At 32.0% G+C, this 24,985-nt stretch overlaps 1 protein-coding gene, 1 long non-coding RNA gene and 1 pseudogene across 2 annotated transcripts; all 3 read left to right on the forward strand.

Moving 5' to 3' along the window:
* Positions 1-1,766: 1,766 nt before the first annotated feature.
* On the forward strand, positions 1,767-5,076 carry LOC107897526 (probable protein phosphatase 2C 63). Its single transcript, XM_016823013.2, has 4 exons — positions 1,767-2,483; positions 3,182-3,555; positions 4,159-4,395; positions 4,487-5,076. The coding sequence occupies exons 1-4, from the start codon at positions 2,216-2,218 to the stop codon at positions 4,757-4,759; spliced, it is 1,152 nt and encodes a 383-aa protein (XP_016678502.1). The 5' UTR covers positions 1,767-2,215; the 3' UTR covers positions 4,760-5,076.
* A 3,589-nt stretch (positions 5,077-8,665) lies between these two features.
* On the forward strand, positions 8,666-10,346 carry LOC107895762 (berberine bridge enzyme-like 19; annotated as a pseudogene).
* Positions 10,347-15,902: 5,556 nt separating this feature from the next.
* On the forward strand, positions 15,903-17,087 carry LOC107897527 (uncharacterized). Its single transcript, XR_001684181.2, has 2 exons — positions 15,903-16,354; positions 16,846-17,087. It is a non-coding gene; the product is annotated as an uncharacterized lncRNA (long non-coding RNA).
* Positions 17,088-24,985: the final 7,898 nt, after the last annotated feature.

The following is a 24,985-nucleotide window of genomic DNA, read 5'->3' on the forward strand; positions in this document are numbered from 1 at the left end:
GGTGTAAATGAAGTGAAAATATCTAATGATTATGATTAAAAGACTATGTTATATATTTTTAGTGAACTTTATTTACTCATTAAATATTTACCAATTTCTTTCTGTTGAACAAAATCAAAACTTGATAAGGAAACCATTTATGTAACATATATAAATGATAATATTTGAGATTTTTAATTTTTTTTATTTCCATTTTCCTGTGAAGTTTATTATTTGACGGGTATAACGATTTCTTTTGACTGAAAATATATTTCGGAAACGGAAAAAAATAAAAACCAGGAGTGAAGAAAGACGGCATGGAATTAAGCAAATGGAAAAAAGGGTCTGGAGTAGCGGGCGGTTCTAAGTAAAAAATTTAGATCTTTTTTTTTTTTTAAATTTCACCTAAAAAATAGTTTAAAATTTTGTTTAAGTTTAACCCAGATAAAAATATTAAAATTAGAATCCGGCTAGATCTGCCCGTGCTAAAATTTTTATATTAATTTTTTATATAAAAATAAATTTAAAAAATATAATACATCAAATACACTAAAAATTAAAATAAATTATATTTAAATAAACACTATGATAGATGTAAATTAGCAATCAAATACCTCTAAAATAATAGTAAAATTAATAATAAAATAAGAGTTATATAATATCTAAACAATAACAATAAAATAATAGAAATATAAGAGCGAAATGATAGAAAAATAATGAAAAAACAGTGGCAAAACACACAAAAAAAACATTTTCTTTTGTAAATTTGGACCGAGCCGGGCTGTAGTTAGAATAACTTACCTGAGACCCGATCCGTTTAGAAAACATGCCTTACTTTTTTTTCAAGTCTATTCTTCAAGCCTATATTTTTCCCTAAACTCTCTCACTTTCCGGGCGAACCTTTAGACCAGGCTCGACTCATGATCAATTCAGACCAGGCTCGACTCATGATCAAGTCTAGTATGGAGAAATGAAAAAATACATCTAGAATAAGGAAACTACGGAACCATGAATTGAAAAAAAAAGTAAAGGTTAAAATTTTGGGGTTATAAAAATAATACTAAAAAATAATTAAATAAAAAAATAGTTGGAGAAAAGATTAATTATGAAAACAGGATGTTTGCTACACTGTTTTCGGTACCACCTAACACATTGGCTGCACCACCCAACATTTTTTCCAATCATGCTACAATTATGACATTTTAAAAAAAAAATTATTGGTGTCACCACTATGGCAGGCGACACTGGTATGTATTTCTAAAAATACTCGTATTTCATGGGAATACACAATGAGAAAAAAATATTTTTTATTGGTGTAATCGATGTGTCAGGCGACATCACTTTAATTATTATTATTTTTTAAAATTGACCTATTAGGAAAAAAAAGCACCTTTCGTGAAAAAAAGGCTAACGTTAGAATGTGTCACTGACGCATCAAGCGGAAATGGTTTGAAAATCTGAGTCCCACACGCTGCCAAGCAGCACCAAAACTTATATAATACTTCATCCCTAAGCTTGCTCATGAGCCGAACCGAGTTGAGCTAGGCCATGACAAAATTTTAGGCTTAAGCCCAACCCAACCCGAAAAATGGGTCTAAATATTTATCCAAACCCAGCCTGGATTATAGATGCCAACCCGACCCGACCCAAAATTAAGATAACCAATTTTATAGAAGTTTTAGTTCTTTTATAATAAAATAAAATGATAATAATTAGCATAGGAAAAGAAAAATGCAAGTATGATAACTCTAAATTATATAGATTTTCAGATCACCTATTTACTTACAGCTTGTTTGGTTCAGTGTATTGGCTATGCCAATACACCTCTAATCGGTGGGCCCCACCTAATACCTCTCTAATCCGCCGTTTGGTTCAGCGTATTGCTAATACGCGTGTATTCCGTTACTTTCCTAATCGGTGAAAAGCACCGATTTCTATTCCCCCCTTCTGCCCAGATTAGGTGACGCTTCAGCAAACCCTCCCTCTTTTACCCTCCCCCGATCCCCTTTGTTTCTCTTCTGTTTTCCACCTTCATCCGATTTGCTTCCTTGTTTCATTGCTTTTCTTTTCTGCCGATTTGGTCCCAGTTTATTTTCTTGCCTTTTCCTTTGTTTTCTTTCGTTTTCCCTCTTACATTTTCCTCTCCCCCAAAGTGAAACCCCCCATTGAAACCATCGAAAAGGTTTTCATTTAATCAAATCCCCTATAAAGGGATTATTATTATTTTTTAAACACGATGATGATGATGTTACGGTCCCTTTCCAGGCCGCTCGAACGTTGTCTTGGCGTTAGAGCTGGTGGGGATGCTCTCATGTGGCACGCTGACCTTAAACCCCACGCTTCCGGTGATTTCTCCATCGCCGTCGTGCAGGCTAACAACTGTCTCGAAGATCAAAGCCAAGTCTTCACCTCTCCTTTTGCTACCTACGTTGGCGTCTACGATGGTCATGGCGGTCCGGAAGCTTCCCGTTTTGTTAACAAACATCTCTTCCCTTTTCTCCACAGTAATTCCCTTTTTCCCTCTTTATTTCAACATTCCTTTTTTCCCATTCTATTCTGTATGTATGTATGTATGTATGACATGAATGAACATGTGATCATGTATGTATATAGATATGACCTTGTCAGGAAAATCATAAGTTGTCTATGGAATCATCAAATATGTATTTAGTTTGATAGATTTCGAACTGATGACTCCAAATAGACTTTCTTTTTCTAATTTTAACAGTAAAAGAGGGACCAATGGGGCACTTAATTTTGATATTTGCTCTATTCTTATATTTTTAACTTTTAAAACGAGTAAAATGTATATATTAGGTGAGGTATTGATAGATTATGCATATTAAAAGTAATGATATTCAAGTTTTAACATTTATGGCGAAGCAGAGTGGGGTCGAGGCAGATCATGCCAGCAATGGAACAGTAATGAATTTGACAATATCTATCTTGCCCCGCTCCACAGTCATGTAGCACTATGTTTTGATGGGAAAAGAGAATATGAACTATTTGTCTAAATTTGTATCTACTTTGGGTTGTCTGGACTTGAATTTTTCGGAATAATTAGTAAGTGTAGTTCAAGTTTTGGCATTTTTCAGGTCATTTATTTTTCTTTGTTTTGCACACTTTTCAGTGATAAGCATGCACTTGGATTCTAAAAAAGATTGATGGAGACCCTTAAATTTTTTTTCTTTATTCATTGTAGAATTTGCTACAGAACAAGGGGGATTATCTGCAGATGTGATAAAGAAGGCATTCAATGCCACTGAAGAGGAGTTTTTGCGTTTGGTGAAGCGATCATTGTCCGTGAGGCCTCAAATTGCTTCGGTTGGATCATGCTGTCTAGTTGGTGCAATTTCGATTGATGTGTTATACGTGGCAAATCTCGGTGACTCGAGAGCTGTTCTTGGCAGGAAAGCTTCGGGGGATAAGGAAAACACAGTAGTGGCAGAGAGGTTGTCAACTGATCATAATGTTGGAGTCGAGGAAGTTCGAAAGGAGGTCGAGGAACTTCATCCAGATGACTCACATATAGTCGTTTACACCTGCGGAGTTTGGAGGATTAAGGGCATAATCCAGGTACAATTTTATTGACAAGTTGATTTATAATCGTTTAGTTCAAAACTAGTCTGCTTGAGAAATGATCAATATGTTGATTCTAGAATTAGTTGCCAATTAACTTCCTCTTCGTAGGCATTGCTTGCAACCATTTTGTTTCTTTTTGCTTGATGGAGAGGTATAATTATGGATGTATACATTGTGCATTAGAATGGAAGTTCATTCTAAAAAATGGTTATAATTCAGAGTTTTTCGACTTTTCCAAGAATATTTTGGTCTGATTTCCAGTACTGTTTCATGCTGCTATTTTCCATATAGTATGCCTTATATGCATGAGATGGACAAATGCAGGCCCCTGAAGCATAAAGCTAGGCTTATGTAACTGCAAGGAATCGATGCTCTCTCGTTTTTATGTTTTTCTTCTCTTTTTGTGGTGATGTTCCCCTTTACTTTGGTAGGCAAGTTGAGCTTTTTACTTCGATCCATTCACGAATCGAGAGAATAAGATGCATTAGCTTTTATCTTACATTGGATTGTAGAACTGGAGATGATTGATTAATACATGATCTTTGAGCATGTGAGTGATCATGCTGGTCTAAGCCATTTTTGTTTTTCTTATTTCAGGTGTCAAGATCTATAGGTGATGTTTACCTGAAGAAACCTGAGTTTTATAGAGATCCGATCTTCCAGCAGTTCGGAAACCCTGTTCCTCTTAAAAGGCCGGTTATTACAGCAGAACCCTCGATCCTTATTAGAAAGCTTAAGCCACAGGATCAATTCCTCATCTTTGCATCAGACGGCCTATGGGAGCAGTTGAGTGATGAAGCTGCTGTAAACATCGTTTTCAAAAACCCGAGAGCCGTGAGTATTCGTGTTCTTCCATTAACCTAATGAAACCTATGGAAATGCAATGCATTTCATTATTGATATTTGTTTGCTTGAATGCTTGCAGGGTATTGCCAGGAGATTGGTAAGAGCTGCACTTCAAGAAGTTGCAAAGAAAAAGGAGATGAGATACAGTGACATCAAGAAAATAAAAAAGGGGATAAGGCGCCATTTTCACGACGATATCACCGTGATTGTAATCTATCTAGACAAACACCGAGGCTCCTTTTGTAATAAAAGAACCAAGCAGAATGCCATGGGTTGCACGGTGGCCCCGGTCGACATCTATTCCTTCAATGCAGATGGAGGAGATGAGGATCTGCTTCAAAAAATTACATGAAATACAATACAATGACTTGGTTCCAAGTAAGCTTTAAGTTATGTATAGGAAAACAGAAAAATCATATAGGTGGGATTGGTTAAAGTATAGAGTTTTTAAGGTAAATTATGTCAGTCAAGGATATAGGATTGATTTAATCTTTTGTTTTATCTCTTTATTCTTGTCTTTTGCCTTTTCTGAAGCTGATATCAAATGTCAATGGAAGAAGAATACCATTTTTGTATTGTTTAATTCCGTGTTCATAGTTTATGTATAGAAACTTGGGAAGATGAAAACGATATTCGATTCAATTCTATGTTGATAAAGGTTTGAGTTTTGAGAACATGATGTCCTAAGTAATTTTTATTATCATAAAAATTATAATTTAATTTTGAATCCTAATTTTTGCCTTTTACGAGTCGAACAAGCGTAGTGCTGGGTAAATATTTATCTCTAAATGCATGTAATTTTGAATAATTCAATTATTTATATGAAAATGCACCTATGAATTTCTTTTCATCGATTTAATTTAAAAAAAATAAGGTAATATTTTAGCATTACGAAAATTAAAGAGATTGTTGCCAAAATTACTGGATACGCTCTCATTTGTTGTTCTTAATGTTATAATGTGAGTAAATTTTAAAAATATAATAAAATTAAATTGAGTATTTTGTTTATTTCCAAAATCAAATTCACTTAATTAATAAATTTCATGCATTCTTAAATTTTACGGGATCATATTTAAATACTGGGTTCAAAATTTTAAAACAACATGTATTAAGTTATTGTGAGGTTGTTAATACTTTTCTCATATATAATTGAATCTCGAACTCGAGTTTTCTCTAATTCTCAAAGTACAGACTAAATCATTAACTAAGAACATATTTTTTATGATATTATTATTACATTTCTTTTATGTTGGATTAGTATTGTTTCTTTATTTAATTTATATGATTTATCATAATAAATTATTTTTAAAAAATTATCCTTATAGTATATTTTAAAATCATGAGATATTTAAAATATTTTATTTGAGTGATTCAATTTAGAGAAAATTGTTTGTGTTATTTCTTTGTATTCAAAATATTATAAAATTATACAAGTAAATAATTGTTATGTATAGATTTTGATTTTTTGTGTATTTGTGTTGTATTAATATTATTATCATGATAATTCGATATGGTTATGTTTTTTTTATTTTTTAGAGTTCAATTCTTACTTATTAAATTTTATTAGTTATAATTATTTTAAATTTTATTAAATCATATATTTTAATTAAAATATATTTAATATTAATTATTTCAAATTATCTTTTATAGTATCATATAATATATTATGATTTGAGTAAATTCATATAAGAATATTAATTATTAAGAATTTATTAAATTATATATTTTAAGTATAATATATTTAATAATAATTATGTTTAAATATGATTAAATTATTTATTATTCATATTAATAATCTTATCAAAATTTAAATAACAATAACAATAATAATTTACCAAAACAAATTTCTGGTAATTATTAAGAATTTATTAAATTATATATTTTAATTAAAATATGTTTAATAATAATTATGTTTAAATATGATTAAAATATTTATTATTGATAATAATAATCTTATTAAAATTTAAATAACAATAACAATAATCATTTACCAAAATAAATTTATGCTAAGGGTATTCTAGTCATTTTAATTTTTTCCACTATGCTATTACACCTCTATTCCATTCAACCAAACACAAGATTACTATTACGCATCTATTCCATTACATTCAACCAAACAGTTGTTTTGCTATTACACCTCTAATCCAATACACCTCTAATCCAATACACTTCTAATCCAATACATCTCTAATCCAATACAGCGAACCAAACGCACTCTTAGAATTTATGCAAATCTCAAATATTTTAATAGCTAATTATGTGTTTTTAGTACATATTGAGAATTTTGGTACAATTAAAGTAAGATTATAAGTTTTTGAGTAATTATGTGTTAATTTCACATAATTCTACTTTATGTTGTTGTATTTTGAAAATTTCATAATTTTTGCTAAAATTGCTGCAGCTTAGTACATTGATATGTTCGATGTTCGAAGCCAGTATGGATGACACATGCACATAAGTTGAATATCAATAGAGCTAGGGATAGCAAAGCTAAGGCATTGGACTCAAAAAATTTATTCTAACCCAGCTTGGAAGTGGATAGCTGAAAAGAACAAGCCTGCCTTTCACATTGAAGCCCAAATTGTCCATTAAGGGGGAAAAAAACCCAAATTCGACGATGACTTGGTACAGCAGCCCAACCAACTTTGGAACAATTAATTAAGGGTCCTTACATGTGGAAAAAGATCACAAATCAGCCTCAGTCAAATCTCATAGTTTCCATCCAACCCATGCCTTAAATCAAGCAAAAATCAAGCTAGTTACATGAAATAATCAACCCCTCTTTCTGTGAAATATGGCCGGCCATGCATGAGAGATTTCAAAGGGATGCTCATGCTATTTTTAGCAAACTCTCAAGTCTTCCCTCATGTATAAATACCACCATCATCCACCTCTCAACTCATCAATCATTTCATTCAACACATACACTTCATTTTCCTTTCTCCCCCACGCCTAGCCTTTCATTTCCCTTCATTCTTTCCATACTCTCTTTGAGAGTTCCCCTAGTAAGTAGTTCTTGAGAGAAAAGTTAGCGCATCAACACATTTATTTCCTTTCCACGAGACATGTTTGAGTAACTTAAAGATCATATTATGAAGGAGCATTTTACACTCACTCAACAATCAAAGATGATAAGTAAATATTAAAAACTTTCTCGATATTCATAAAAGCGCATAATAGTAATGACATCCATTTCAGTCTCTTGATAGGTAATATTTAAACCCCTAGCCAAAGACAAATCATCTCTTAAAATTCAAAAATCACCATCAACATTAGTGGCTCTCGAAATATAATGATAAGTTCCAATTATCTAGTGACCAACATGATTTCTTTTAATGGTTCTTGCCCTCACTTTTCCAAGGTTTCCTTATATTAGTGTAAATTTAGTTTAATTTACCCTCTTTCATATATTTTCTATGCAAGGAGAGTGATATATTTATATTAGTGTAATAAATAGGAGAGTTCTAATATGAGAGTTTTGGGGTTTTATTAAAATAATATAAAAATAAAATTAATTTATAATATAGGTTATAAATTATTTATTAAAATAATATGAAGTTACAGTAATTTAAGGTGTCGTACATGTCATGAGCGGTACTACTCAAAATACGAACTAATCATTATTAAATAATTATTGAAATAATAAAATAAAAAATTAGCGTGGCGCAAACAATAGATGACATGAGCCGAACTCTTTCATGTCCATTTTAGGTTTTGTGTTTGAGGTTCGTCGTTGTCCCTTTCAACAATTTCGTCTCCAAGGTTTAAGCCTATGTCCTCTTTTTATACAATGCCTAGAACTATCTATAGCCCCTCCTCAACTCTTAAATAGGAGGATAATACATTTTAACGCACTCGAACCCACGTCCTCCTGAATTTGCAACAATGCTCATACCAATCGACCTAAGACTCAATCGTCTAAACTCAGCATAATTAATATAACATTATTACCACCAATTTTTTAGTATAAAAAGTTGATAGGGTAACTAAAATATGTTTAAAAAAAAAGTGGTATTACATGTTGAAGAAAATGGGAAATCTATAATAAGTAAAAAACCATTGGTGTGAAGCCAAACAACTTGCAATGCATGGTGCAAAATACTAACAAGAAAAACCATAAATAAATAATTAAGTAAAAATTATGTTCCTCCGTTTTAAAAAAAAACAGAAGTATTCTATAATAAGAACAATGAACATAGATGAGAAATAAGCTAAATATTTCATCACATTAAACATTTGAAAACAAAAACAAAGCAAAATGGCAATATCAAAGCCACTGCTTGTGTTTTTCTCTCTTGTGTTCTATAACCTTTCATTTTCATGGGCAGCTTTGGATCCTACATATCAATCCCTTCTTCAATGCTTAAGTGAAATCATTCCATCCCTTAATGTATCTGCCGTTATCGTCTCTAACAACAACCCTTCCTTTGCATCCATTTTGGAATCACCTATCTATAATGCTCGATTCAATAGGACTGCGACTCCTAAACCGGCTATCATCATCACTCCATCAGACGAATCACATGTTTCAGTAGCCGTAATATGTTCCTAAAACGTTGGTTTCCAGCTCAAAATCCGTAGCGGCGGACATGATTACGAAGTGTTATCTTATACTTCCAATAAACCCTTTTTTCTCCTCAACATGTATAATCATTGGGACGTATCTGTCGATATACAGGACTAGTCGGCCTGGGTTTAACTGGTGCGACACTCAGTGAACTTTATTATTATATATGGGAAAAGAGTAATGTCCATAGATTTCCTGCTGGGGTTTGTCCTACCGTTGGTGTCGGGGGACATATCAGTGGTGCTGGTTACGGTACCATGATAAGAAAATACGGTTTATCAACGGATTATGTTATTGATGCCAAGATAGTTGACGTCAACGGAAAAATTCTAAACTGGAAAGCCATGGGGGAGGATCTTTTTTAGGCTATAAGAGGCGCCGGTGGAGCCAACTTCGGTGTTGTTACAGCTTATAAGATTAAACTCGTTAAAGTACCATTAAAGGCCACTGTTTTCAAAGTTGAACGATTCTTAGACGATAATGGCACCGAAGTTGCCTTCAAGAGGCAAACCGTCGGTGCCCCAACCGATCCAAATCTCTTCACGAGAATGCTTTTACAACCCAATACGAAAGCCAAGCAAACAATGTGAAAGTGACGATCATGGGACTGTATTTAGCTGACATCAATGGTCTTTTAACCTTATTGAACAAAGATTTCCCTGAACTACGTTTAAACAAAGAGAATTGCACCGAGATGACATGGATTGACTCAGTTCTTTGGTGGGAAAATTTTGATTTAGGTACACCACCAAACGTATTGCTAGATCGAAACAATAAAGGCACTAAATTCGTGAAAAGAAAATCGGATTATGTTCAAACACCGATACCCAAAAATGGGTTGGAATCATTATGGTAAAAGATGGTTCAAAATGAAAAAGTGGGATTGACTTGTAATTCATATGGTGGTAAAATGGATGAAATCGATCCTAAAGAGAGTGCATTCCCCCATCGGAAAGGGAATTTTTATAAGATAAAACACTCTATAAATTGGGATGATCCTAATAATGAAGCTGATATTAAGTACACGACTCAAGCTAAAGCGGTTGACGAGTTTATGACTCAATTCGTGTCCAAGAATCCAATGAGGGCTTATTTGAATTACACGGACATTAATATTGGTTCTGCTAAGACTTGGAGCTATGAAGAAGGTAAAGTGTATGGTGAGAGTTATTTTGCCGAAAATTTTGATAGGATGGTTGACGTGAAGATCGTTGTTGATCCGAACAACTTCTTTAGAAACGAGCAAAGCATCCCTCCTCGCTCCACTAAAACGGCTTAGGACTGGTTTAGCATTGTCTTTTCATCATCTCAAAGTTCTTTCTAGAAATAAAAGTAATATTGTGATTTTGAGGTTATCTTTTCGACGGTATGAGCAATATAAAAAAAATTATTATATAAATTTCAAAATTCTTAATGTTTGTAAATGTTTTGTAGTTTATTATTAATATAATTATCAATATACCGTCATTTTAAGTTTACCTATTGTATATACAAGAAATTATATACCATAATTATCATTAACAAATACAAAAATTAAACTACTCGGAGGTCTTAGACAACCAAAATAATATAAAACTTAAAAGGGTCTTAGGCAACCAAAAAAACTTACTTGAGGCCCGATCCGTTTAGAAAACAGGCCTTACTTTTTGTCCAAGTCTATTTTTTAAGCCTATATTTTTGCCCAAACCCTCTCACTTTTCGGGCGAACCTTCGGGCCGAACTTGACTCATGATTAGGTCTAGTATGGAGAAATGGAAAAGGGCATATGGATTAAGGAAACTACGGAACCATGAATTGAAAAAAAAAGTAAAGGATAAAAATTTGGGGTTGTAAAAATAATACTAAAAAAATTAACTAAATAAAAAAATCGGTGGAGAAGAGATTAATTATTGAAACATGATGTTTCCTATATTGTTTTCGGTACCACCTAACACATTGGCTGCACCACCCAACTTTTTTCCCAATCGTGCTACAATTATGAGGTTTTTAAAAAAAATTGGTGTCACCACTATGTCAAGCGACACTGGTATGTATTTCTAAAAATATTCTTATTTCATGGGAATACACAATAAGAAAAAAATATTTTTTATTGGTGCAGTCGATGCGTCAGGCGACATCACTTTAAATTTTTTTTAAACTGGCCTGTTAGGAAAAAAAAAGCAGCTTAAGTGAAAAAAAGGCTGACGTTAGATGGTGTCGTTGACGCGTCAAGCGGCATTGGTTTGAAAATCTAGGTCCCATTACGCTGCCAAGCGGTACCAACTCTTATATAATACCCCATTCCTAAACCTGCTCATGAACCGAGTTGAGTCGAGCTAGGCCATGATAGAATATTAGGCTCAAACCCAACCCGGCTCGAAAAATGGACCTAAATTTTTACCCAAACCCAGCTTGAATTATAGATGCCAAGCGTGGGCCCAACCCGACCTGACCCAAAATTAAGATAACCATGTTTTTTTATAGAAGTTTTAGTTATTTTATAATAAAATAAAATGATAATAATTAGCATAAAAGCAAAATACAAGCATGATGACTCTAAATTATATATATTTTTAGAGCACCTTTTTACTTAGAATTTATGCAAATCTCGAATAGTTTGATAGCTAATTACGTGTTTTTAGTACTATTGAGAATTTTGGTACAATTAAAGTAAGATTATAATTTTTGAGTAATTAGGTGTTCATTTCACATAATTCTACTTTATGTTGCTTTATTTTGAAAATTTCATAATTTTTGCTAAAATTGTTGCAGCTTAGTACATTGATATGTTCGATGTTTGAAGCCAGTATGGATGACACATGCACATAAGCTTAATATCAATTAGCATGGGATGGCAAAGCTAAGGCATTGGACTCAAGAAATTTATTCTAACCCAGCTTTGAAGTGGATTGTTGAAAAGAACGAGCCTACCTTTCACATTGCAGCGCAAACCGTCCATTAAGGGGGGAAAGAAACCCAAAGTCGACAATGACTTAGCAGAGCAGCCCAACCAACTTTGGAACAATTAATTAAGGGTCCTTACATGTGGAAAAAGATCACAAATCAGCTCCAGTCAAATCTCATAGTTGCCGTCCAACCCATGTCTTAAATAAAGGAAAAATCAAGCTAGAATCATGAAATAATCAACCCCTTTTTCCATGAAATATGGTCGGTCATGCACGAGAGATTTCAAAGGGATGTTCATGCTATTTTTAGCAAACTCTCAAGTCTTCCCTCATGTATAAATACCACCATCATTCACTTCTGAGCTCATCAATCATTTCATTCAACATATTCACTTCATTCTCGTTTCTCTACTACGCCTAGCCTTCAATTTCCCTTCATTCTTCCCATCCTCTCTTTGAGAGTTCCCCTAGTAAGTAGTTTTGGAGAGAAAAGCTAGAGTAATCAACATATTTATTTCCTTTCCACGAGACATGTTTGAGTAACTTAAAAATCATATTATGAAGTAGCATCTTATACTCACTCAACAATCAAAGATGATAAGTAAATATTAAAAACTTTCTCGGTAGTCATAAAAGCGCATAATAGAATGACATCCATTTCAGTCTCTAGATTGGTAATATTTAAATCCCTAGCCAAGACAAATCATCTCTGAAAACTCAAAATTCACCATCAACATTAGTGGCTCTCGAAATATAATGATAAGTTCGTATTATCTAGTGACCAACATGATTTCTTTTAATGGTTCTTGCCCTCGCTTTTTCAAGGTTTCCTTATATTAGTGTAAATTTAGTTCAATTTACCTTCTTTCATATATTTTCTATGCAAGGAGAGTGATATATTTATATTAGTATAATAAATAGGAGAGGTCTAATATGAGATTTTTGGGGTTTTACTAAAATAATATAAAAATAAAATTAATTTCTAAAATAATATAGGTTATAAATTATTTATTAAAATAATATGAAGTTACAGTAATTTAAGGTGTCGTACATGTCATGAGCGTACTACTCAAAATACGAACTAATCATTATTAAATAATTATTGAAATAATAAAATAAAAAATTAGCGTGGCGCAAACAATAGACGACATGAGCCGAACTCTTTCATGTCCATTTTAGGTTCTGTGTTCGAGGTTCGTCGTTATCCCTTTCAACAATTTCGTCTCCAAGGTTTAAGCCTATGTCCCCTCTTTGAGAGTGCAATGTGTCTTACCATTGCACCCAACCATTTGTTGGTATTTGTATTACAATATTAACACTCTTATAAACTCAGCTTAATTTTTTTTGAATAATCTCATTACAAGTTCAGATCATATATGCTCTTTTTAGTACAATGCCTAGAACTACTGTAACACCTCTAAGTCGAATCCGTCGCCAGAATAGGGTTACAGAGCATTGCCGGAGTTTACAAAACAAATAGATAAAAATTTCACATCATATATATTCATATCAGAAATCAATCAAAACCATACATATTGTCCCTTATATGAGTCCTCGACGTCCGAAATACGCGTTAGAAACAAATCGGGACTAAATTGGGTACTCAAAGAATTTTTCAGAAAATATTAAAATTTTCAAAGTTTCAAAGGACACACGGCGGTGTGGTCAAGCCATGTGACTTACACGGTGAAGAGACATGCCCGTGTCCCAGCCCATGTGGGGATTCGAAATAGGGGCATTTGGGCAGGCCATGTGGGCATTCAAAATAGGGGCACATGGCCGTGACCCAGCCCATGTCCATACCCGTGTAACTCTCAAATTTGGGTCACACGACCAAGTAACACACCTGTGTGCTAGGCCGTGTTGAACATATTGACTTGCGCAATTAAAAGATACAGGGGACACACGGCCATGTGTCACACACGGCTGAGACACACGTCCGTGTCTTTGCCCGTGTAGACAAAATTGGGCCATTACCAAGCCATATTTCTCACCCAATTGGGTACCAACCTAAACATAACAATTTACACATCCACAAACCATATCAAAGCCTTCAAATCAAGCCAAAATCAAGTCTTAAATATGAAATATCATCACAAATAACCAATACGCCCTTGGGCACCTCAAATGACAACTTAATAACATGTCAACCAAATATCCAAATTTACCTAGATACCGAATGCTTATAAGCATAATTGTACCGATTATACTATTTCAAACCAATCATCAATATACCTATAAGTTTTCCATCATTTAACCATATCAAACACACATTAAATATGACAAGACCACATATATAAATACATCAAAATATACCAAACACATGCCATGCAAATGGCTAGTCTCAACAAAACAATTATATACCAACAATGACCAAAATAACCTATACATGATGTCGAAACCAATTTTTTGAGATTAAAAAAAAAACGGGGATCGACTTTTAAAACAAAGAGCGGAGTCGCCACCAATCCTTATTGTTTAGGTGTGATTGGATCACCTAATAAAATGTTTTATTCTATTTAAATCAATTTTGGTCTACGAAAAACAAAATGGGTTCGAGAGCCAGTTACGTATGAGAAAAGGTTAACACCCTCACTACGCCCAAAATTGGTACCGAATTGATTAAGTGTTACCCTTATGTCTAAAATTAAAAAAAAATTGAAAGATGGTTCCTTTTTTAAAACATTTGTGTGGTTCAAGTTGGTCATCAAAATTCTCTCGTTTCAAAGATATATAGCATCACAACCAGCACGATTGGATGAGATTCTTCATACCTTTGAAAATACGATTGATTTTTGACCCCCGAAAGCTTATACGTTGAAAATTACAAAAGGATGTCCAATTATTTAGTCCAACAAAGAATCGAAGTCCAGCACAGTAGGGCACGATTATTCAAATTTCCAAATATTGAACGTTGCCTTATTTTAGAAAAATTTTAAACTAGCTCAAAACACATTTATTTGATTTGAAATAAACAAGAGAAATAATGAACATGGGATAACATGTACAACTAAAGTACAAAACTTGGTGATAAAGATAATATAACCTAAAGAAACCAATTAATCTAACAATAATTAATCCTCTAAAAATATAACCAAACTCCTAAGCATGGATGAATAACAATTGATATAATAATACAAAAAAAGAATAAATAATATAAGATAATAATATATAAAATAGTATGAAAGATAAAATGCAACACATAATATAGAAAGCAATATGGATACTAAGAGCCAATATAATACAAAACAATTCAAAAACTATATGAAAAATTTATAAATGAATAATGCATGCTAGAGTTTGAAATGATTTGCATATATGAAAATAAAACTAAGGATATGTAAATGAATATTAAAATAAATATTGTGAAAGAAGAAATTTGGAGCAAATAACATACAAAAATATTTTAAAAACAAAACATATCTATTTAAAGGTGATAATATACATGCAATAAAAAAATCAATGTAAACAATATATAATAAAGATATAATAAAATAAAGAAAAATATACATGAAGAAATAACAAACCAATATATAGTAAAACAATATAAACATGTAAGGATCTTAAATAACAAAGAAATAATAAAATACGTTTTTAGAGAATAAACAATAAATTTAAAAGGAAATACAAATAAATAGATTTTAAAGAAATTATATATATAAAATAACATAGAATTAATAATGTTTATAAAATAAAGCTAATTTTAATATAAAATATATATATATTAATATAAAGGTAATTTAAATTAAAGATTATACCAAAATTTAAAATAATATGATACAAAAGAGAATTTTAAAATAATAATTTATAATTAAAAAAAACGAAGTAAACTTATCCAAGTAACTCCAAAGGTATATAAATAAAATTTAAAAGACAAATGCTCAATGAATAAAAAATAATGAATTATATAAATTGAAATAAAAACTTAATTGAAATAAAATCAAATTAAAAGGTATAATTAATAAATAAAATAAACCACTAAGATAGAAATAAGAACCAAAGTGCAATGCGCGTGAACGTGCAAGGATTAAAAACGCAATTATTCTAGGTTTCTGAACACATAATGTAAACATGGATCAAATCAAAACAGTGCATAAGTTTTAGGAAAGAATTAAAAAGCAAAAGAAACATAAATGGGACTCAATCAGATGACAGCAAAACGAGGAGGGACCAAATGCGCAATTCACCCTAAAATAATTAAGCACGCCTAGTTAAACCCTAAAAAAACGTTTGAATGGCACTCTGCCACTTTCCACAGCAAATGAAGGAAATCCTTCCCCATATCTATCTTCATTTGGCCGACTAAGAAATCAAAACCCTAACCTCTCTTGATTTTCCCTCAACCGATCCTAACACCCCTCTCTTAAGTACCGATCTGCCTCTATCAATGGTGACGAATAGATTCCTGCTTCGAGGGACGACAATCTCGACCACGAGATTCCTTCTACGCTTCGATTTCAACGAAGAAGACGGAATCTCTTAGCACATCCGCAAGGTAAATCTCTTGTTTTCTCTTTGTTTTCAAATGCAAAAGACTAATGGAATCGAAAGAAAAAAAAAGAAGAAATTAAAAATATTTGAATCCAAAATCACCTTTTCAATTTTGATTTCTTTTTTCGATCTCCCTCCCCCCGATTTAAAACCCAAAGTTCTAGAAAAAGCCTTTTAAAAGTAAAATCAAACAAATAACCCCTCGGTTCCCTTCCCCAATCTAAAAAAGGTAACTTTTTTATGTTTTCTTTGAATATCTATACATGTATGTGCTATATTCGAAAATAAACTTGCAAAGGAAATGGAAAATAGAACCAAAAGACCACCTTGATTCCCCCTTTTTTTGTATTGATTTCCTTGTATGCGTAAAAAAAAAGACGATACATTGATATTTCTTGGCTTTTTATAGCCACAACAAAAGAGAAAAATTACAAAGTTTCTGCTTGGTTTTTTCTCTTGCTGCTGTGTCCGTCCTTTGCTTGTCTTATTTTGCAGGTACGGAGGCAACGTGGCGGGGGTAGCTGGCGTGTATGGATGTTGCTGGTGGCGTAGCTGCTGCTAGGGCTAGGGTTTGCTGCAAACATGGTTTAAGTTTTGGGCCCTTTTTGGGCTTAAGGTTTTATTAGTTTTGGGTTTTAAATTTGGGTTTGGGTTTGTAATGTTTTGGGTTTTAAATTTAGGTCATGTAATTTGGATTTTGATGATGGACTATTAATTTATTTAGTCTTTATTTTTGATTTTTTAGTCTAGGCCAAAATTTGCTTATTACACATGCCATTATATCGAATTAATTTACTTAAAGTACCAAAAGAGCCGATGGATAGTGTGAAATAGCTCCGACCAGCTTCCAACTCGTACAAGCTTTCAAATTACTATAAAACACAGAAAAAACATTTAAGCTTAGTAAGTTTGTATAATTCAAAATTTAACTTTCCAATTATTCACATTTAAGGTAAGCATACAAACATATCCAAACCAATTTGGCCAAAAGCCTAAACACATATCCTCAACATGTTAGCCATGTAATTCACATATAAGATTCAATACACATGGATGAATTTATCAAGCAATCATATTTCATGAATTTAATATATCTATATCGGTAATAGTTCATATCAAACTCATATAATTTCATAACAGACTGTGCCCGTTGAACCATTTAGAATATCATTGGATACACGTGTAGTACAAATGAGGTGTACAGAACTGAAATCCATCAAATCATATTCATGTGTGCTCATACAAGCAGTAAATGGGAAGCTCTTCCAAGCTGAATAACAGGAAGCTCATGAGAGCTAAGTATCAGGAAGCTCTTACGAGCTGATTATCGGGAAACTCTTGCGAGTTGTGGTGTGTCTGCAACACATGCAGGACATCAACCATATCGGTAACCCTAATGACATTGCCATTTGTATCCTACGAATTTCTTAAGGTTAAAACAGGACTCGGTAATCATCGGATATGCAATTGATATTAATTCACGGCAATTGTACAATTCAAAAAATATTAATTCAATTTAACACATACAAATGTACAATTTAATTACACGAACTTATCTCGACATGTGTATGTAGATACGAAGGCAATTGATCTGATATTTATGACCTTTTTTTTTAAATTATTGGTGTCACCACTATGTATGGCGGCATCGATATGTATTTCTAAAAATACTCGTATTTCATGGGAATACACAATGAGAAAAAAATATTTTTTATTGGTGCAGTCGATGTGTTAGGTCACATCACTTAATTTTTTTTAAAAATTTTGACCTATTAGGAAAAAACAAAGCAGCTTAAATGAAAAAAAGGTTGCCTTTAGATGGTGTCGCTGACGCGTCAAGCGGCACTGGTTTGAAAATCTAGGTCCCACTATGTTGCCAAGTGGCACCAACGCTTATATAATACTCCATCCCTAAACCTGCTCATGAACCGAGCCGAGTAGGGCCATGACAGAATTTTAGGCTCGAGCCCAACCCGTCCCAAAAAATGGGCCTAAAGTTTTAGCCAAACCCAACCTAGATTATAGATGCCAAGCCCGGGCCCAACCCGACCCGACCCAAAATTAAGATAATCATGTTATTTTTTAAAAGTTTTAGTTCTTTTATAATAAAATAAAATGATAATAATTAGCATAGGAAAAGCAAAATGCAAGTATGACAACTCTAAATTATATAGATTTTTAGAGTACCTTTTTACTTAGAATTTATGCAAATCTCAAATAGTTTGATGGTTAATTATGTGTTTTTAGTACATATTGAGAATTTTGGTACAATTAAAGTAAGATTATAATTTTTGAGTAATTAGATGTTAATTTCACATAATTCTAATTTATATTGCTATATTTTGAAAATTTCATAATTTTTGCTAAAATTACTGCAGCTTAGTACATTGATATGTTCGATGTTTGAAGCCAGTATGGATGACACATGCACATAAGCTTAATATCAATTAGCACGGGATGGCAAAGCTAAGGCATTGGACTTAAAAAATTTATTCTAACCCAGCTTGGAAGTGGATTGCTAAAAAGAACAAGCCTGCCTTTCACATTGGAGCCCAAACTGTCCATTAAGGGGGAAAGAAACCCAAATTCAACAATGACTTGGTAGAGCAACCCAACCAACTTCAGAACAATTAATTAAGGGTCCTTACATGTGGAAAAAGATCACAAATCAGCCCCAATCAAATCTCATAGTTGCCGTCCAACCCATGCCTAAAATCAAGCAAAAATCAAGCTAGAATCATGAAATAATCAACCCCTCTTTCCATGAAATATGGTCGACCATGCATGAGAGATTTCAAAAGGATGTTCATATTATTTTTAACAAACTCTCAAGTCTTCCCTCATGTATAAATACCACTCTCATTCACCTCTCAACTCATCAATCATTTCATTCAACACATTCACTTCATTCTCCTTTCTCTCCTACGCTTAGCCTTCCATTTCCCTTCATTCTTCTCATCCTCTCTTTGAGAGTTCCCCTAGTAAGTAGTTCTTGAGAGAAAAGCTCTCTTGGCTAGACACCTTGAGGAGTATTTTACATTGGAGCAACGATAGAAATCGGAGGAACCCACTACAGATAGTTCTCAAGAAATCACCGAATTCATCTCAGAGTTTTTTCTTCCTTTTTCTTTAAATTATTCTTAGTTTATAAAAATATTTACAAATTATTTGATTTATTTTTTGTTAATGATAATGACATAAATTGTTTCAGCTAGGATGATAGCAATTTCATGATTCAATTTGTTTAAATCATGTTTATGATATTCTTTGCCTCAATTATTTATGCTTCCAAATAAAAATAATTTTTGTTGTTCATGCATTAAAATATGTTTGACTATAATAGAATTAATTGCTTAATCTAAATAGGATGATGATTAAAGGACACAACATTTGGAAGATGCATGCTTAATTTATATCCGAAAAAGAATAAATTAAAGGTTCGTAATAATTCTAAAAGAACACTATTATCTTGCATAACTTTAGATTTATGTGATTAAATTATTTCAAACAAACCAGTCCCTATTACTTTACATAAACTCTAAGGAATTCTTAGTTAAATTGTGACATAGAAATATGACTTACACATTCTGTCGCTAACCAAAATATCCCGGAAACCAAATAGGAAAAGTATAAATTTAACTCAAAATTCCTTAAGTAAAATGGCGTAGTTGCAAGTTTGAGAGTTCTCTGTTAGGAATGTAATTTCAATAATAAATTATAACATCTAGTATCTAGGTGAAACTTAATGATATTTCTACAACCAGCAGGTCTAATGTAATAATAGCAACTTGTTAGGTCCTCAAACAGTGAGCTGATAAACATAAGACTTCAAAAGAAGATTATGAATTTCAGATTCTGAGTTAATAGATAATCGAGTTGCCATGAAATTTCTCCAGAACATTTGCTAAGCATGTAAGTGAATGAATTGAATCAAGAGCTGCAATTGTTCTAGCTTATTTATGATATTATTGTTAAATCTTGTGAATTACTGCTAAACACTCATTGCATTTTATTTTATCTCATTTACATATTAGTTAATTTAATTAGGACATCAATCATCTTCAAATATTTTATTTTCATAATTAATTTGTTAAAATATTAACAACTATGTGTTCTTACACATTCCGTCGCTAACCAAAATATCCCGGAAGCCAAATAGGAAAAGTATAAATTTAACTCAAAATTCCGTAAGTAAAATGGCGTAGTTGCAAGTTTGAGAGTTATCTATTAGGAATGTAATTTCAATAATAAATTATAACATCTAGTATCTATGTGAAACTTAATGATATTTCTACAGCCAGCAGGTCTAACGTAATAATAGCAACTTGTTAGGTCCTCAAACAGTGAGCTGCATCTTTGACAAAATGCATTTAAAAGCAAATCACACCTAGAATTGGAAAAAGAAATAGAAAAAGAGTTCATTATAGATCAATAACACAAATTTCCTTTGCCATAATCAAATTGCTTACATACATTATAACAATTTTACGGATATGGGAGTTCATGAAAAGGGTGGGCCAAGTAAGGAATTCTATTGTAGTTAATTTTTTATTATGTAATGACCAAATTCAGATGGGGATTTGAAAAAAAAAACAACTTTTATCGATGGAAATTAGAAATTGTTGGATTCATACTAATTAAAGAAGATGAAAGAAGAATAATAATAAAATGATCAAAAGTTACTAAGGTAGAACAAACCCAAAACAGTTTTAGGTAAACGTCACCAAACAAATTCATCGTATTTGAAATAATTCAAGTAAAAACAAATTAAAGGCAATTTAGATATCATTTGGCAGGGAAAAAAGTTTTATATTTTAATCATGGCTAGTACTGAAATAAAAACCAGCTAATTCATAATAAAAGCAGAACCTACAGCATGATACAATTTTCAACACACCTCGAATAACTATAATGTACATAATATTATTACAAATTCTACAATCGCCAACAACCCTTACAACTTATATATATATATATATATATATACACACAACATTTCAGCTAACATCACAAAAACAAAATATAAGCATTAAAAACTAAGTATTACAATGGAAAATTGGAAACACAAAAATATATAAATTTTTTCTGCACCTTTATAGCTCTAATTTTTACAGTTTCGTAGTAATTTTTGTCGAAATTCATATTTTAATTATAAAATAATTAATTTGTATTTGAATTATTAACATATTGCATTTTAATTATTTTTATAATAATTTTTCACAAATTTAGTTTATTTTCGATAGTTTTGCATAAAAGGTGAAAATTGGCTCGGCAAATACCTCGAAAGGCTCGAACCATTAAGGTAATTTTTGTATCAAGTGAATCAAGAGCATGGCTAAATTATTTTCCAGCCAAGGACGATCTAATAATGATTATTATACATACTTTATATTTAATTTTTATCCAACATTAATTGGGTCAAAAATTAATATAAAGTCTGAAGAAGAAAGTAGCAGTGTGCTAAGTATAGAGGACCGAACCACCAAGCAATTGGACAGCCCAAAACCGTCCCTATAGCTGATCCAATCAGCTGATTTTTTCTGATTTTCATACTTGCAAATCAGCCCTTGAGCTTTTCCTAAATGATATTCAAACCCCTCTACTTTTTGTGCCTTTCACTTTTTGCCTCAAGCTAAATATAACAAAGTTTGAAACATTCAAACTTGCTCAATGCATAGCCGGCCAAGGGAACTTGAATAATTGAAATTTATTTTCTATTTTTATCAGTCATTCTCACCTATAAATACCCCTCTTCCCTTCCTCATTTCACACACCACTTATTCCCACACATCTCTATTCCTTTCCCTTCTTTGTTTTCCCCTTTTTATTGTTTCATTCCCTAGCCGATTTCCCTCTTGAAAAAGAGCTTTCATCCACCTTGGAGTAGCAGTATTTAAATGTTTATGAAGGCCTTGGATCAACAAAACAAGCAGAGAATGAGAGGAGCGCACTAGTCTGGCTTCGGAGAATTACTGGATCTGCTTTCTAGTTCCATTCTCTTTAATTTTCTTATTTATGTTGTGATCATGAACATGGATATTTATTATGTTGTTGTTCTTGATTTAATTAAAATGACTTGAATTTAATTCGTATTAGATTGATTGTATTCTGTCCACTTAAATTATTATAATTATGTTCATGTTGTTATTAGGCCTTGGTAATTTGTTCAATTAAATAAAATCACGCCTATGTTATACTTGCATTATAATTGTAATTAGGTAACAAATTAATTAATTATTAATCATATTGAAATTGTAATTAATTGACACAGTATTTAATTGGTGCATGTTTAATCTTCTAAGGTAGTTGAATGTTAAATTAGTGATGGTATTAACCGGTACATTAGCCTTGCATAACTTGCAAGATTATTGTGATTAAATTGTTTCAGCATAGGACTATGTTGTTACTTCACTTAATCTTATACTTGCTTATGTAATTGATTAATTGTTTGTATTGACATAGTAATATGTTCAAAAGATTAATTGGTTTAGTAAGTTTGTATGTCCATTAGTTAACAAAATACCAAGTTGCCGTGAAATTATTCGTAATAGCATGAACATGAGTTTAGTATTTTTAAGTTAAAAAATGTAATTGATCTAACACAATTATGTCATATTAATTAAAACTCATCTTTTAGAAATCGTGCATTGGATTATTTTACTTTTCATTTACTTAGTTAAATTAGTTTTAGTTTTTAGATCACTTCTTCAAACCAACTATTGTTTTATAACCAATTTGTTTAATTTTACATTTCATAATATTTTTCTTTCACAGGGTACGATAACTTGACATTTACTTGTCACTTTATTACTTATTGCGATTGTGTACACTTTCACATTTTCGTCGTTCCAAAAACAAAATAGGAAGTACAATGTATATTAAATATATAATAAAATATACATTGTCATTACCAATACACACTTTCGAAAAAAGAACAGAACATTCGATACTTGAATAACCAATTTAGTACAATGTACACAAGGTATTACAATGGAAAACAAAATAGATAGTACATAATAGGATGGCAACAATAATTGTCATTTGAACTAAAACATAAAGAGCAAAAAATAACCAATCTCATTGCTTCGAAAAAACTTATTTTTTTTTTATCAAAGCTAGAGCTTTAAAAAAGAAAAACAAAGAGTTGAAAGAAAAAAAGTTCAAAAATGGTGGTGTTACCTTTGGGTTGTTAGTCAAGAAGCAAAGTGGTGATTGGTGAACGATGATGGACCGGTGGGTGTGTGGTGGACCAGTGGTGACTAGAGTGGTTAACGATGATGGCGGTGGTAGGTGGGTATTGGAATAGAGAAGGGATTTAGAGGTGTTAATGTTAGGGATTAGAATTAGGAATTTGGGGAAGGTGGCTAAGAAAACCAGGAAGAGAAAAGAAAGGGGACCTATTAAGCACATTTTGAGAATGAGTTTCTTTTTTTATCCAAGCTTATTTTTCAAGCCTATAATTTTGCCTAAACCCTCCTATGTTTCAGACAAGCCTTCGGGCCTAACCAAGTGGCTCGATCCATTGACAGGTCTACTTATCTCTGACCAAAATATTGTTTCCGTCTATTTAAGAGAAAAAATATTTTGTTTAGCAAGGTAAGAGACAACAAAAAAAAGAGAGAAAAATTGTTTAGCAATACGAGAGAGAAAAAAGTTGGTTTAGAAAAATGGGGAAAAAAAGAACTCATAAAAATCAAAATTGAATATAAGCATATTTTCTTTTCATTTTACACTTCAAAAATTAAGTTTGAGTTTATAAAGTTAGTTTGTAATTATTTTTTATTATTTTATATTATAATTAGTAATATGAGATGCAAGTTATATTATTTAACAAAAAAATTGTTTTAAAATGGTATGAATTGTTTTAATATGAACTAATATTTTTTTTATTTTTAATTTATTTTACAGATTTAGTATCGAAGATAAATAATCAACTCTTCATATATGTTCATTTCAATTAGGGGTAATTTTACAAATAACAGATGGTTGTCTATTCGAATCATGCCATCAAATAAGAATAAAATTTAATAAGAATGTAAAAATTGATGAAATGAAACAAAAGATTAGTGCGAAAATTGCTCGACGTTGTAGGGGGATGATGTTCATACTATTTTACAAATTTCCAGTTGTCAAATCTGTGCAAATATAAGGAGATGGAACTTGTAGAGGATGATGATGTGGAGACCATGATCACATTGTATTGCTTGTTTGAGAACATTGAGCTAATTGAGTCGTTTGATGAGTTAGCTAATGTTGACCCCTTCAAAATATCACTCCATTAAATCAACAATATGGAGTTTGAGACCCATATACAAAGGTTTTGAGAGTGTTTGCTGATAGGCGATTGTCTGTACACAAGTTTGCCTTTGATCTAAATGTTGGGTGAGTAAAATCATGTGATAATAGAGTAACATTGATATGGGTTGGGAATCCATACAATGCTTTGGCTATGTATAATAACCCTAATATGGGTCCCTGTTTACAGATGCATTTGTTGGTGATTGGTATTGACGCAGATGGTGAAGGACCTAACAATGATGATAGTTTTTGTCACTAGGGTGAAGATTTTAATTACCTCGATCTCAATGAGGTCTCGAATGATATCGACAATGAAGGGCAAGCAATAATGATAACG

Source organism: Gossypium hirsutum, chromosome A10 (assembly GCF_007990345.1).
Source record: "Gossypium hirsutum isolate 1008001.06 chromosome A10, Gossypium_hirsutum_v2.1, whole genome shotgun sequence".
Lineage (NCBI taxonomy): Eukaryota > Viridiplantae > Streptophyta > Magnoliopsida > Malvales > Malvaceae > Gossypium > Gossypium hirsutum.

Excerpts from the sequence above, each read along its gene's own strand:
- LOC107897526 (XM_016823013.2), top strand. The coding sequence starts at position 2,216 with ATGATGATGATGTTACGGTCCCTTTCCAGGCCGCTCGAACGTTGTCTT. Across the intron at positions 2,484-3,181 it reads TCTCTTCCCTTTTCTCCACA|AATTTGCTACAGAACAAGGG; the intron begins GTAATTCCCTTT and ends TATTCATTGTAG. Across the intron at positions 4,396-4,486 it reads TTTTCAAAAACCCGAGAGCC|GGTATTGCCAGGAGATTGGT; the intron begins GTGAGTATTCGT and ends GAATGCTTGCAG.